This window comes from Onychomys torridus, chromosome 5, assembly GCF_903995425.1.
Source record: "Onychomys torridus chromosome 5, mOncTor1.1, whole genome shotgun sequence".
Lineage (NCBI taxonomy): Eukaryota > Metazoa > Chordata > Mammalia > Rodentia > Cricetidae > Onychomys > Onychomys torridus.
Genome location: NC_050447.1, coordinates 11,878,950 through 11,891,895, shown reverse-complemented (window position 1 = coordinate 11,891,895; position 12,946 = coordinate 11,878,950). Strand labels below are relative to the sequence as shown.

At 51.2% G+C, this 12,946-nt stretch overlaps 1 protein-coding gene across 4 annotated transcripts in view; it reads left to right on the top strand.

Moving 5' to 3' along the window:
• Positions 1-2,858, top strand: part of LOC118583554 (nuclear factor 1 X-type-like) — a 28,939-nt gene extending 26,081 nt beyond the window's left edge. The window contains exons 3-4 of one of the 4 annotated variants that reach the window (XM_036186963.1): positions 207-252; positions 1,279-2,858. In XM_036186963.1, the coding sequence (XP_036042856.1) occupies positions 250-252; positions 1,279-2,091 (816 nt within the window). In that variant the 5' untranslated portion in view covers positions 207-249 and the 3' untranslated portion in view covers positions 2,092-2,858. Of the gene's footprint in view, positions 1-206; positions 253-666; positions 867-1,278 lie in introns of those variants that run through there. The other 3 variants (XM_036186962.1, XM_036186961.1, XM_036186964.1) reach the window with 3 other exon arrangements.
• Positions 2,859-12,946: the final 10,088 nt, after the last annotated feature.

Sequence of the window (12,946 nt, the reverse complement as noted above, 5' to 3'; positions counted from 1 at the left end):
TCTTTTTACTCCTTAAAAAAATTAATTTCCCCCTCTGTGCAATGGAGCGTGGGGGGTGGAGGGGGAAGGGTTTGAGAATCCACCCAAGCCCGGCCCCTATTCCCCAGAACACCAATAATAACCCCCTTTAAAACATTTACCTTCTTCCCTGCTCCTCCTCCTCCCCTCGTCCCACCGCCCCTAACTCATAACTCTGTTGAGTCCAGAATCTCAGAATCAGGCGTTGGCTTTGCCCGGTGCTTCACATCAATGGTAATTATTTGATTTTTTCCAGCTTTATTTTTGTAAAAAGAAATCAATTATTATTTAAACTTCAAAACATCAAACAAGCAAAAAACCAAAAACCAAAACAAAACAAAAGGAAAGGACCTGAGAGAGCCCATCCCTCTGTCCCCTGATTGAGGGTGAAGGGCTGTGGGAGGTGGGGAAGGGGCCGCAAGTCGACCCAGGTAGCTTTAACCCTAATGTGGCTGAGAAAACCACCTTATTTGGGCTAACAAGAAGTGTTTTGTTCATTATTACTGTGATTAACATTAGTATCGATGCCGATAACCAAGCTGAAACCACATATTTAGGATTTAGATCTGATTTTTTAAAAAAATGCTGGGGTGGATGTGTTCCAACTGGATCTGGAGAAAAGAAAATGAAAACAGCCTGGTGAGAAGGGCCCAGAGCCGCTTCCTCCATCTCAGATGGCATTCTCTGCCTTCTCAGGAGGGGCAGCCAAACGTTGGCCAGTCCGGACAGGACAGAAGGCGGCAAGGCAGCTCTTGCTTGCCCTTCCGTCTGCACCCTCAGGCGGCGGGACTCTGCTGGGACCAGCTGACCCTAGTTCACAGCTGCCGTAGAACATGGAGATGTCATGGGTGCGACAGAACCTGGGGGGGGGGGGTACCAGCAAGCCCATAGTGTGTGCAGCAACATTGTCTGTGTGCGTGCACGTGTGTGTGTGTGTGTGTGTGTGAGTGAGAGAGAGAGAGAGAGAGAGAGAGAGAGGGAGGAGAGGGAGAATAGGTGTGTGGACAGGCTCCGTGCCTCTGTTTGGTTGCTGAGGCTGAGATGGGAGCAAGTGGCTGTCGAAGCTGTTGGTGGCTTCAAACCACACTTCAGTAGAACAATCTCAAGAGAAAATTGTTGGGGGGAGGGAGAAGGAGGAGAAGGCGGTTTTCCTAGGGCCCCCTTCTAACGCTGCGTTTCTCCTTCTCTCTTTCCCCTCATCCCGTCTTCCCCTCCTCCCGTCCTCCCTCGCCCCGCATGCTCCCGGCTTGCCGCCTGCAGGATGAGTTCCACCCGTTCATCGAGGCGCTGCTGCCTCACGTCCGAGCCTTCTCCTACACCTGGTTCAACCTGCAGGCGCGGAAGCGCAAGTACTTCAAGAAGCACGAGAAGCGGATGTCTAAGGACGAGGAGCGCGCGGTGAAGGACGAGCTGCTGGGCGAGAAGCCTGAGATCAAGCAGAAGTGGGCATCCCGGCTGCTGGCCAAGCTGCGCAAGGACATCCGGCCCGAGTTCCGCGAAGACTTTGTGCTGACCATCACGGGCAAGAAGCCCCCCTGCTGCGTGCTCTCCAACCCCGACCAGAAGGGCAAGATCCGGCGGATTGACTGCCTGCGCCAGGCCGACAAGGTGTGGCGGCTGGACCTGGTCATGGTGATTTTGTTTAAGGGGATCCCCTTGGAAAGTACTGATGGGGAGCGGCTCTACAAGTCGCCGCAGTGCTCGAACCCCGGCCTGTGCGTCCAGCCACATCACATTGGAGTCACAATCAAAGAACTGGACCTTTATCTGGCTTACTTTGTCCACACTCCGGGTAGGTTTTTTTTCAACACTCCCTCCCAGTTCGATCTCACTTGCTGGTGTTTGTTCTCTTTATTGTTTCTGAACAGTACTGCTTACAGCCTCACTGTAGCTTGTCCTGCTGGCCTTCCTCTGCTTCACGTGTGGAGCCCTCTCACTTGTCCATCTTCTTCCTGTCTGCCCCACCCCTTTGCTCTCTCCCCTCTCCTCTCTTGCTATGACAGTTTGGGCATCTCCGTCTTTCATGTAGTGAAGATGCTGTCAGTTTTAGGACAGGGCCAAGATGTCTCATAATTGCCCACGATGTAAGAGTTTTGAGACAGACAACATCAACACTAACCACTGCTGATAGAAGAGGAGACAAGGTGCTGGGGACTAGGGAGAAGGTGCAGGCTTCATCCATCCCAGGGAAAGCCGGGTTTGGTAGAGGGTGGGGTTGTCAGTAAGTCCAGGAGAGAGGGGCATGTGCCCCTGGCGGACTTAATGACCTGGGAAGAGGCAGCCGTGGTGGGATGGTTCTTGGGTCGGAGCTGCTGTGGCTGGGATTTGTTTTTTAGAGAGAGTACACAGTGAGATTCCTTGAGCTCCCTGCTCCAGGATGTATACACACTGTGGTGCCAGTGGCCCTGGGTCCTTCTGGAGCAGAGGGGCTTTGTGGGGAGCAGGCCTTCCAGGAAACAGCTTGCTGTAGAGGAAGTCTTAAAGAAAACCTGTGAAAACCTTCCCCCTTTGTGCCCTAAGTGTTTCCCAGTCTCCTGTGCTCTTCTAGCACTGCCCTGTGTCGGCCTGGGCTAGTTTAGCTCTGTAGCCTTGTCCCCCCCCCCACACACACACACTCATTTCTCTTTTTCTTTTCATAATTTCTTTCCACTTTTGTTTTCTTACAAATTGAAACAGAGATGGCTGGTTAATTTTTAGCCTCCACTCAGCTACGCCCAATTTACCGCCGCCTTTGAAACCTAAACGGGCCGGTACTCTGTGATTAAGCAAGGCAGAAGTGTGTTTACATTGTACCCAACCAACTTGTAATGAGAGGCTACCAAACCTTTGTGTGTGTGTGTGTGTGTGTGTGTGTGTGTGTGTGTGTGTGCCTCTCCACTGTTTCAGCGGTTTCTCATCTCCCTTCTTCCTCTTCTTTGTGAGAATGTGAGAGAATGTGGCTTTACTTAAGCTCTGGAAAATTGAAAACCTGCCCTTCCTGAGACAGTGCCTCTGTGTCTTCCTTTGTATTCATTCATAAAAAAGAAAGGCAGCTCATGCCACTGTGGTCACCCCCTTGCCTGTTGGGAAAGTTGGGAGGAAGTGGCGTGAGTGGATCCAGGCACACAGCTGGGAGATGCTTCCAGGAGGCCGTCTTTCTTACAGAGAACAAGTGTTGAGTATATGCTGGAGTGAGCCGAAGTGAATTCAAGGTCCCTCTTCTTGCCCATTCCCTCTCCATCTGGTTGGAGGCAGTGGGCACTGCTGTGGACCCTCCTACTCCATAGACCTTTCCAGGCCTGCCCGTGGCCTTAAGTGACCCCTCATTTAGAAAGGTCAGTTCCCTGTCCTTCTCTCTCTCCCTGCAGCTTGGATTTTCTCTTTTTTTAAATTTTTATTTTTTATTTTGAGGAAAGAAGCTAAAAGAGGAAAAATTATCCCTCATTCCCTGTTTATACAGGAAACCTGGCTATGGAGGGTGAGAGCCTGTCAGTGTTGGGGATGCTGGGGACTGCTTGGAGTGGCTCCTGCACTCAGGCAGTCTGAGCCTTCCACTCCTAGAGCTTGGAACACAAGATTATCTATAAGGAAGATTAACATCCGTCTTCCTCCTAGACTCCCCCCTCCTCTTTCCATCTTCTGCTGCGTAGACCCTAGTAGTTGCATTGTTTCCCTGGCCTTTTATTATTTTATATTTGATAAGGTCTTACTATGTAACTCTGACTGGCCTCGAACTTGGTATGTAGACCAGGCTGGCCTTGAACTCATTAGAGATCCACCTGCCTTTCATCTGAGTGCTGGAATTAAAGACAGGACCAACCAGCCCTAGGCCACACTCTTGACTGCTTACTACCAGTGTGGGGTTGAGATGGGACGGTGTGTATAAAGGAAGGAAGCCATTTCCCAGCCAGCCTCCTGGTTTCTGCCCCCATCTGGCAGTTGGAAGGGGTAAGGGAAGGAACAGGGCTTCCTATCTCCAACTAATGAGATCATTCGCCCAGGAATATGAGTGAATTCATAGTACATTGCATGTTGCCAAGGCCATTTCTGGCCAGGCTGAGGCTGAGTCTCCTTAGTGGATACCTGATACACAACTGAGAACATATTCTTTGCAATTCAGGCACAGACTTTAGACAGTAACTATGAATGTTCAGGATTTCTTGCTGGAATGGTTAGAATTTCAGGGTACCTTTCTGGAGGAAATTTGGGTATTGGTAAGGCCGGGGCCACTAATAGGGCCTTGGTGCTTGTTCCTTCCTGGGCCATTCTGGTGTGATTGAAAATGTCCTGTGACGGGTGTTGATTCTGTGACATTACCTTCTCCATTTTCTTCCCTCCCAACATACCCAATGAGCCACAGTGTAAGAAACCAGGCCTGGGGTTGGGGGCTGGAGAGATAGTCCCGTGGTTAAGAACACTTGTTATTCCAGAGGACCTGGGTTCTGTTTCCAGCACCCACAACACATCACAACTATCTGTAACTCTACTTCCAGAGAATCTGACCACCTCTTCTGACCGCTGCAGGCACAGACATGTAGGCAAGACACTCATACACATAAAAATAAATAAATCTCTAAGAATAAAAGCTGAGATGGAGAGCTGGGGAGGGCTGAGCTGGTGGTCCCAGTTTTTGTGACCACACTCGAGCTAGCAAGCAGGAGGTTTTGCATCTGGGTGCCACTGTCACCCAGGCCCACACAGGCCCTTGTGCCCCAGAAGATTCAAGAGCTGATACAGTGATAAGGAACAGAGGGTACGTATGGGTGGCTCTAGAATTTGAGTCTGAAAGGCTGCCACAGAGCCACCTAACTGCTGTGAAGGAATGTCACCACGCGTCTGTCAGCATTCATGAGGCCGAAAGCCCTATCATGGAGAGGAGGATGTCCAGAAAGCGTGTCCCAGAGCAGGTCATGTGGTGGGGACAGCAGGATGGGGGTAGGAGAGTTCTGAGGTGTGGAGTGCTGCTGCTGAGTAGGCCTAGCAGCCTTGCTGACTATCTGCGAAACCCAGGAGTGCTCTGGAAGTGAGAGGCTACCATGCATGGATAAACCCTCAAACCTTGGTTTCAGTCCTAGCAAAGAAAACAGAATTCACAACTGTAAATAATTCTTTACCTGTTGATAGGCACCCACCTCCTGTACCCATCACAGGACCCACAGTCCTTGACTTGGGCTAGGCTTGAATCATATATTGTCCCCATTGCCCACCAGTATTGAATATCACAGCCTGTCCTTGCGAACATTCTGTGTCCATCTCTTGAAAAGCTGAGCCAACTGCTATTGTTATTACCCCTGAGATTTCAAAAAGTCAGCAATTTTTTTTTTTTTTTTTTTTTGAGACAGGGCCTCACTATGTATCTCTGACTATCCTGGAACTCACTCTGTAGTCCAAGATAGCCTTGAACTCACAGAGATCCACCTGCCTCTGCCTCCCAAGTGCTGGGATTAAATGTGTACTCTATTGCATTCGGCTCAGCTGCCCTTTGTACCATGGGATACCTAGCTGATATCCCCATTTCCCTAATTATCGACTTGCCTTTGTTTATCATTCACCTAAATCAGAACCCAAATAAGACTGTTCATACACAACCACGGCTGATCCATATCTGTTTAGTAGTGGTGGGTCCTGCCATGGCATCCCTGTCCTCCTCCTGGTCTTCACGACTTTTCTGTCAGTTTTTATTGAGGGAAGTGGGCCGTCCCTCCTCTGTGGTTTCCCATGAGACCACTACAGGCCTCACCCTGTGGTTCAGTGTGCCACCAGGCCCTGGGGTAGGCAGGCTCAGCCTTATTTGTCACAGGAGATTAGTTAGTAACCCAGGCTTCACCTAAAGAACCTTTTCAAGCATGCGATGTTCGTCTGGCTGACTCTGCTCTTCACAGGAGTTGGCCTTAGCAATTCAAGCTGGCTTTGAGGCCTGAGCAAGGACTTACTGTGTTCTTCACTGGTGTGACTATTGCCTGTTCCTGTCTGCCTAGTGCCAGAGAAGACCCCTAAACCTTTTCTGGGCTCCCAACCCTTCTGGCAAGTCTGGTATACGTGGGAAAGCCTGCCAGAGCACAGCTCCCTTTTGAGATCCACCCTGAACATGGGCTGTGTGTCACCCACTTGTCCGTGTCTTTGAGGCAGCACCATCTGGTGTCAGGGTTGGCAGAGACCACAGGGTCTAGGAACACAATTAGCAAGATCTATGCAATGTCTTATAAGCAGGGCCACCATTGCCTCGGTGATCATGTCTCATTTCCCCCGGCTCACAGGCGAGAACCAACTTATGCACAGGTGTCCACCTCCATGATGGCTGCTGCCACAGTGGCCGCTGTTGGGGTCTGCCGAGCCCAGCGTGGCTCCCTGGCTCCTTCACTTGTTGTCTTGGGATTGTCCAGGTGGAAGCAGGTTGTTCTGTTCTATGGCAGTTCCCACCTGAGTAAAGCCTCCAAACTTCCCTTCCTTCCGCTTTCCAAAGTGGCCTTGGAAAGTCTCCAGCCCTGCCAGAGCCCCAACGCGCTTGCGGTCTTCAGGGCCGTCCAGCTACGGAATAGGAAGGTCCCGGAGCGGCTCCTGTCCACAGTTATTAGGAACTGTAACATTGTAACAGCAGCAGAGGCCTTGAACCAGGAGCCAGGGGAGCCGGGCTTGCAGCACCATGCACTTGTGAAGCCAGCCCATGTGCTCCAGATCTTCCATTGTTGAGCCTTGGGGGCCCTGGCTGTGGACAGACTGCTCTGCCCCCTCCTCAGGCACGGGATTGTTTATGGAGCCCCTTGACCACCTGCCCCTGTCCTTTTTGTCTACAGGGCTGCCTGCCCAGCCAGGCAGGAACCCACACCTCGTGGTTCACGGGGTCTTGGTAGTGTTCACTATGCTGGCCAAACGTGCTATAACACGAAGGAGAAAACAAAACATCCTTGTCTGAGCTGATGCTACAGAGGTCGGACCTTGGGGAGTCAAGTTGGCTGGATGGTCCAGTCCGTAGTTATGGGCAAGGTGACCAGCTGTACTCCATCACTGGGCCAGAGGGAAGCGTCCTTCTGCAGCAGGATTGCTGGGGGCTAGCCTCCAGAAGGCCTTCCCTAGGAATTGTTTCACTTTCTGGCACTGTCGGCAAGGATGGAAGAATGTCCTTCATGAAGTGCACACTTAGCCTATGGCAAGCAAGGCCCTGGTTTTGGGACTCCCAAGTCTCTGAGAAGGAAATCCTTTATGTGTCTAGCAGGCGAAGGCCTGGTGAAGGCTTCTAGAAAGCTCCATCCAGAATGCCCAGTAGGCATGAACCTGAAGTAATTCTTGCTGGAGAGAGGCAAGGCCCTCAGAGCTTCCTTGGGGCTCGTTCGTGGTGGCCTCGAAGAGGAGTCAAGGTCCTTCTTGCAGAGATGGGGTACAGACAGGCAGTGAGACCCATGTTCTACATTTTTCCTGGAGAAGGTGGCCGCCTCCCCATCCCTTTCTGCTCCCCTCCCCAAGGAGCTGCCACGCTTAGGTTATTTTATCCTTCACTGTCCGATCAGACGTCTTTTCAAAGGCCGGGGCGGGCCGTGTCAGCGCAGGGCGCAGGGCTAGCTCGTACAAAAGGCCTCTTTGATTTCTTGTTTGTTTTCATTTGCCCATGGAGGGGGAGGGGGCAGGAGAGAAAGAGCTGCTGGGTTTTGAAATTTTTATTTGGGTTGTTTCGTTCTTGGAGCTGGCTCTCTGGAACTCTTGTCTGAGTTAGGGGCTTGGTGGCTGGGCAGAAGGTGCCAAAAGCCGTGAGAGAAGGAAGGTGTAGGGCCCAGGCTGATTGGCTGTTCTTGGGGGTGAGGCCCAAGGGTGGGAAGGCTCATGGTGAAGCCTGTGTCTTGAGCAGTGAAAGGCCCCAAGTGCCTGACAGCAAATGACTTGCCCATTCGTTGTGCCCCCCAGGACTTGTGTGGCTGTTAAATCTTGGCTTTACCATTTTCCCTTTTTGCCTCCCAGACTCCACCTCTTGCTTCTTGGTTCCTTGGACCAAGAGTGAGAGCCTAGTCTAAGATAGGAGCTTCTCGCTTAGGGATTTTGATGTCTCCAGATTCAGCCAGAGTCTTTCTGCCCCACGCCAGAGAATGGAGTGAGGGACATCCTAGGAATAGTATCTAGAGGCCAGGCATGCCACTTGTATAAGGCTGGGGGCAGAACGGCACTGCTAAGACCCATATTAGTGGAGCTGAGGCCGAAAGGAAACGGAAGGGTCATCTTGGTCCACAGATGCCGACAAGGGACCCTCAGGCCAGCCCCTGCCAAGTGCATATCAGCACCTCCTGTGAGAGTACCCCCATCACAGCGGGAAGAACAGTGTTAGGTACTGTGAGGGCCCTGAAAGGGAGTGGTGGAGACTTAGGCTTGGGCAGGTGGTCACAGTCATCAGCAACAGGGACGTGTGCCCACTGGGTGAGGGGGGGCGCTGCGCAGGGCCTGCTTGGCAGACGGGAGGAGGAGGCTGGGGGGCTGAGAGATAGATAAATATAGCTGATGGCATTTCTGATGATAGGTTTTTCTTGGCACTGAGGGCACCGTGGAAAACAGCACGGCAAACGCCCGGCCCAGGCCGCCGTCGCCATTTTAAGCGTGTTCAAGCCGAAGGACTGTTGGCATTAGAGCAGGGTCCCGGAAGGTGGAGGGTCTGGAGTGCAGTGATTAGGCGGGACCAGGCTTTCCTCTCCCCTCTGCAAGGGTGCCTGAGTCCCGTACTTTATAGATACTAACACCTGGCTCCTCTGGTGATTTGAAAAAGACGTATGTTTGGAGGTTGCCCTTTGCATACCCGTTTCCCAGGTGATTGCCAACCCTCACCAGGTGCCATTGCCAGGCAGTAGGAGATATCCAGCCCTTTTCCCATTTTTGATATCTTATTGATGACACAGCATGCCACTGCCACCTAGGCCTCTATTTGTTGGTATTTGGGGATACCCAGTAACTTAAGGGTACTTATTCACCCAGTCTCTTGGAAACTTTTTGTCCTCTATTGATAGAGGAAGGGGATTGTCCCCTCTTTTAATTCTAGTTTTCCACTGAAGATCCAGAGTGGCATCAACACAGGGCTGAGCACTCCACATGATTTCTCCCAGATTCTCCCAGCAACCTGCTTTAAATCTGTGCTCCTGGCTGGGTGTGTGTTTGCTGCTCTGGTAACTGAGAGAAGAATCTTAAGGAGAGAGGCCAGACCTAGACTTGGGGATCAGGGAGGGATGACCTCCCGGCTCCACACACTTGAAAGACAGGGAGGAGTTAGTTCATTCTGTCAGCTGACTGAGTGAGCCTTCTCAACCTGCTTTTGGAGGCTGACTTCCTCCTTTCAAAGGTAGACAGACAGAGGCAGGCGGTTGTCACTCCTTTCACTCTGTAGAGGAGGAAACTGGAAGAGATGTCAGAGGACTCAGGTCACACTGTGACTTTCTGGCAGAAGAGGTTCCGGGCCACCTTGGCCTGAGGGCCTCTAAGCTCCTCGAACTTCACCAAGATTATTGGCCTTGGTGGAGTCTCAGAGGAGAAAGTCTCATGAGTCCCCGTGGGAGTCAGTCCCATATAGTCCCTGCTGCAGCCCAGCTCAAGGGCTCCCCCAGCTGCTAAGCCTGTGGGGAAGAAACAGCTGACCCCTCATCCTGTTCTTTGCCTTGCCCACCTCTCTCTCTCTCCATCCTTTCTGGAATAGCTCCCTGCTCCTGATGTACACAGACAGGAGCTAGCCTGGGCTATCTGGACTCTCCCTTCTGCAGCAGCCAGGGACAGCTCTTATCATAACTCCTTGGGATTCAGGAGAGTTTGCTGGCTGGACCTAGGCGGGGGAGTGTGCAGGAGATCCAGGTACAGGGCCAGGCAGTCAGGATCTGGGATTCACAGTCCTTGCCATACCTCACCCTTCCCCTGGGAGTCGGCTTGGGGTCATAGTTTGAAAAAAAAATGTAATTATCTTAATTAACCAGATGATTACTGGAAGTTTTATAATAGTCAACAATTCCTTACCTTTATGATCCTTTCCAGTGTTCTCAACCTGTGGGTCATGACCCATTTGGGGCCAAGTATCAGATATTTACATTACGATTCATAACAATAGCACAATTAGTTATGAAGTAGCTATGAAAATAATTTTATGGTTGGGGTCACACACCATGAGGAACAGTATTAAAGGGTCATAGTGTTAGGAAGGTTGGGAGCCGCTGCTTTACATGAATGCACCTTTTTTCTTACTCTGTGCGTGTGGTGCTGGGGCTGAAACCTAGGGCTCTGCCCATGTTAGGCATGTGCTTTACTGCTGGCCCATTCCTTACCCCTTACCGCTTTCTTTGAAAAGTCTGGGGCTGTGTATATAAATTCTCCTAATATGCCAAGGGCTAGGCTATGAGAGGCTGGCTGGCATGTGGCTCAAAATTCCCCTCTGCTGTTGAGGCTAAGACAGGGCCTGACCCTCACCACTTGTATCCTCTCCCCTACTGCCGGGCTTCCCAGACACACCAGTTAACATTCTAGCTAGCCCATTCTATGCCACGGGAACTAAGCTGGTCACCATGAGGTACCTAGCAGCATCTCTGGCCTCGGACTCCACCCCCACCAGTTGCTTGTTAGGACAGACTCCCTCATCCAGGTGTGACAACCAACATGTCTTCAGATATTTTCTAGTGTTTTCTGAGGACAGGCTCACCCCTAGCCAAGAACCTCTGTCCTGGAAGAAACGGTGGTCAGCCAGAACACCATCTGTACTTACTTCTTGCCTCTCGAGTTTGGGGCTCCTTTACCTTTGCTCCATGGAAACTGAACCTCTGAACCCGGACTCCTCCCCTTGCTCTTCCCAGATGGCTGAAGAGGGTGTTCCATTCCCATGGACATCACAAGCCTACCTCTGGTTCTTGCCTTAGGATACCATCTTGATTTCTTGTGTTTAGTCTCTCTGTGTGCTGTGGTTGCTGATCTGGTGATTCCCAGGCCTGTGCTGAGAGCCAGTGACCCTTCCACGGCCATCCGTGATCCTGCAGTGTAGAGTTCAGACCAGAATGATCATGGCATGGTCTCATTAAATTGAGTATTTGATTTTCTTTATTACAGAGTAAAATACTCTTCTGAAAATTTAGATAATGGAGAAACTTAGAAGATGCTTTCTCAGTCCACCATCTCATGCCTGCAAGAGGCTCACTTCACAGATCCATGGTTGTGTGTGTGTGTGTGTGTGTGTGTGTGTGTGTGTGTGTGTGTTTTAAATCAATTCATATATCAAATAACCTTTAAATGTAGCGATAACTGTTTTAAGAACAGATGGTATATTTGAGTAATTGAATTGGCTTTATCAGTACCACTGTGACCTTAACTTTCCCCACTCTTCACCTCTCTGTTCCTGTGCCCCCTTAACAGCCAGTGTTCCTGACCCTCCCCCTCCCCCTTCCCCAGTGACAGTTTCAACTTGTCTTTCCTGGGAGAAAGATGACCAACAGAGCAGGTATTGGTGTCTAAGTGGCCCACATCCTCTGAGTGTTTGTGGGGAGGGTGTTCCTAAGCCAGTGTAGCTCCAGTCACCATACAAGGCAGGAAGGCAACCTCATATTTGGGCTCTTCTACCTACCTGAAGGGATTGAGGAAGCAGAAGAGACCTGACTGGACCCAGACATCCACATCTGGCTTCACAAGCCTTTCTTAGAGGGTGAGGATACCAACTGGCCTGGCTTCTCTGAGGCTTCCTAACTGGTTGAAAGCCACGGAGCTATCAGTCTGTCGCCTCTAGAGTTTATTCCATTATATTGTTTTTTTCAAGCCTAGAGGAAGGGAAAGAGACACACTCTCAAGGCCAGGAGTGGGGATGGGAGCATCAGACACCAGAACACTTCGGAAGGAATCCAGAGAGGGTTTTGTAGCAGGCTCTGCCAGTCTAGGGAAGAAGGCCCCTGTTGAGAGACTGAGAGACAGGCAGTATGGTGACACCTGATGCCTCTCCCGGACTGGGTGGAGCCTCAGGAAGAGATCAGGAGATTCCCCAGAGGCAACTTGCAGGAGGCGGGCTGGCCCAGTGCTGCCCTTGGGGAGTGTGTCCTTATTATGCCTGCAGATTATATCCCCATTAGTGCATAATTATTATATAATGGGCATTATTGCATAATGGCGGTTATATAACAGGTGGCCCAGAATACAGACATGGGGTATAATAAGTGTGTATCCTTTGGCTATAAATAGCCACCAGCCCCACACTGAATATGTGGTCACACCAGAGCCATATTATAAATACCCGCTCTGGGCTATAAATTTCTGAGCAGTGACGTCAGCGGCCATGGTACCTAGTTAGGGGGTGGTAGGAGGGACCTGATCCCCACTAGCCACATGACATCATTGTTTCCTTAGTAACAAGACCGCTCCCCGGGGGACCAAGTGAGGAGAGGCAGCAGATGGGTAGAATGCTTAGGTGGGGGTGAGGGCTGAGTCTGTGACTGACCAGGGTAGGATTCCCTGGGTGGGTGTTCCACCCATCTGCTGACAGGGCAGCAGGCAGGTCGGCCTTAGGGGCTCCTCCTGTGCGGGCAGCATGCAGGTCAGCTTTAGCCTCATTTCAGAGAGAAAAGAGGAACTGCGGGGTTGTTTGTATCCCTGTGTCTTTCCATGGTTTGGGGGACACTTACTGAAGGGGAGTTGATTATGGACAGACTGGGGCTCTGTGCCGTTTCCCTAGATGAGGGCTTTAGGTTAGTAGCAGCCTGGGTAACAGAAGAAACATGTGAGCCACTTGACATAGGCCCGAGAGAGCATTGTTGCAGTGGTGGGAAGAGGCAGGACAATGTCCTGATCCCAGGAGAAGCTGGGAGACGGAGTATAGGAGACACAGTTCCTTATAGAATGACACTGGGCCAGCGGGTGTGTACATGGAAACTTGTGCCCTTTGCCAGGAGTCCCCGGTTTCAGTACTGCCCTGGGAAACTCCTCAGTCCCCGGGAACCAGGTGGCTTGAGGATTCTGCCTCTGCCTC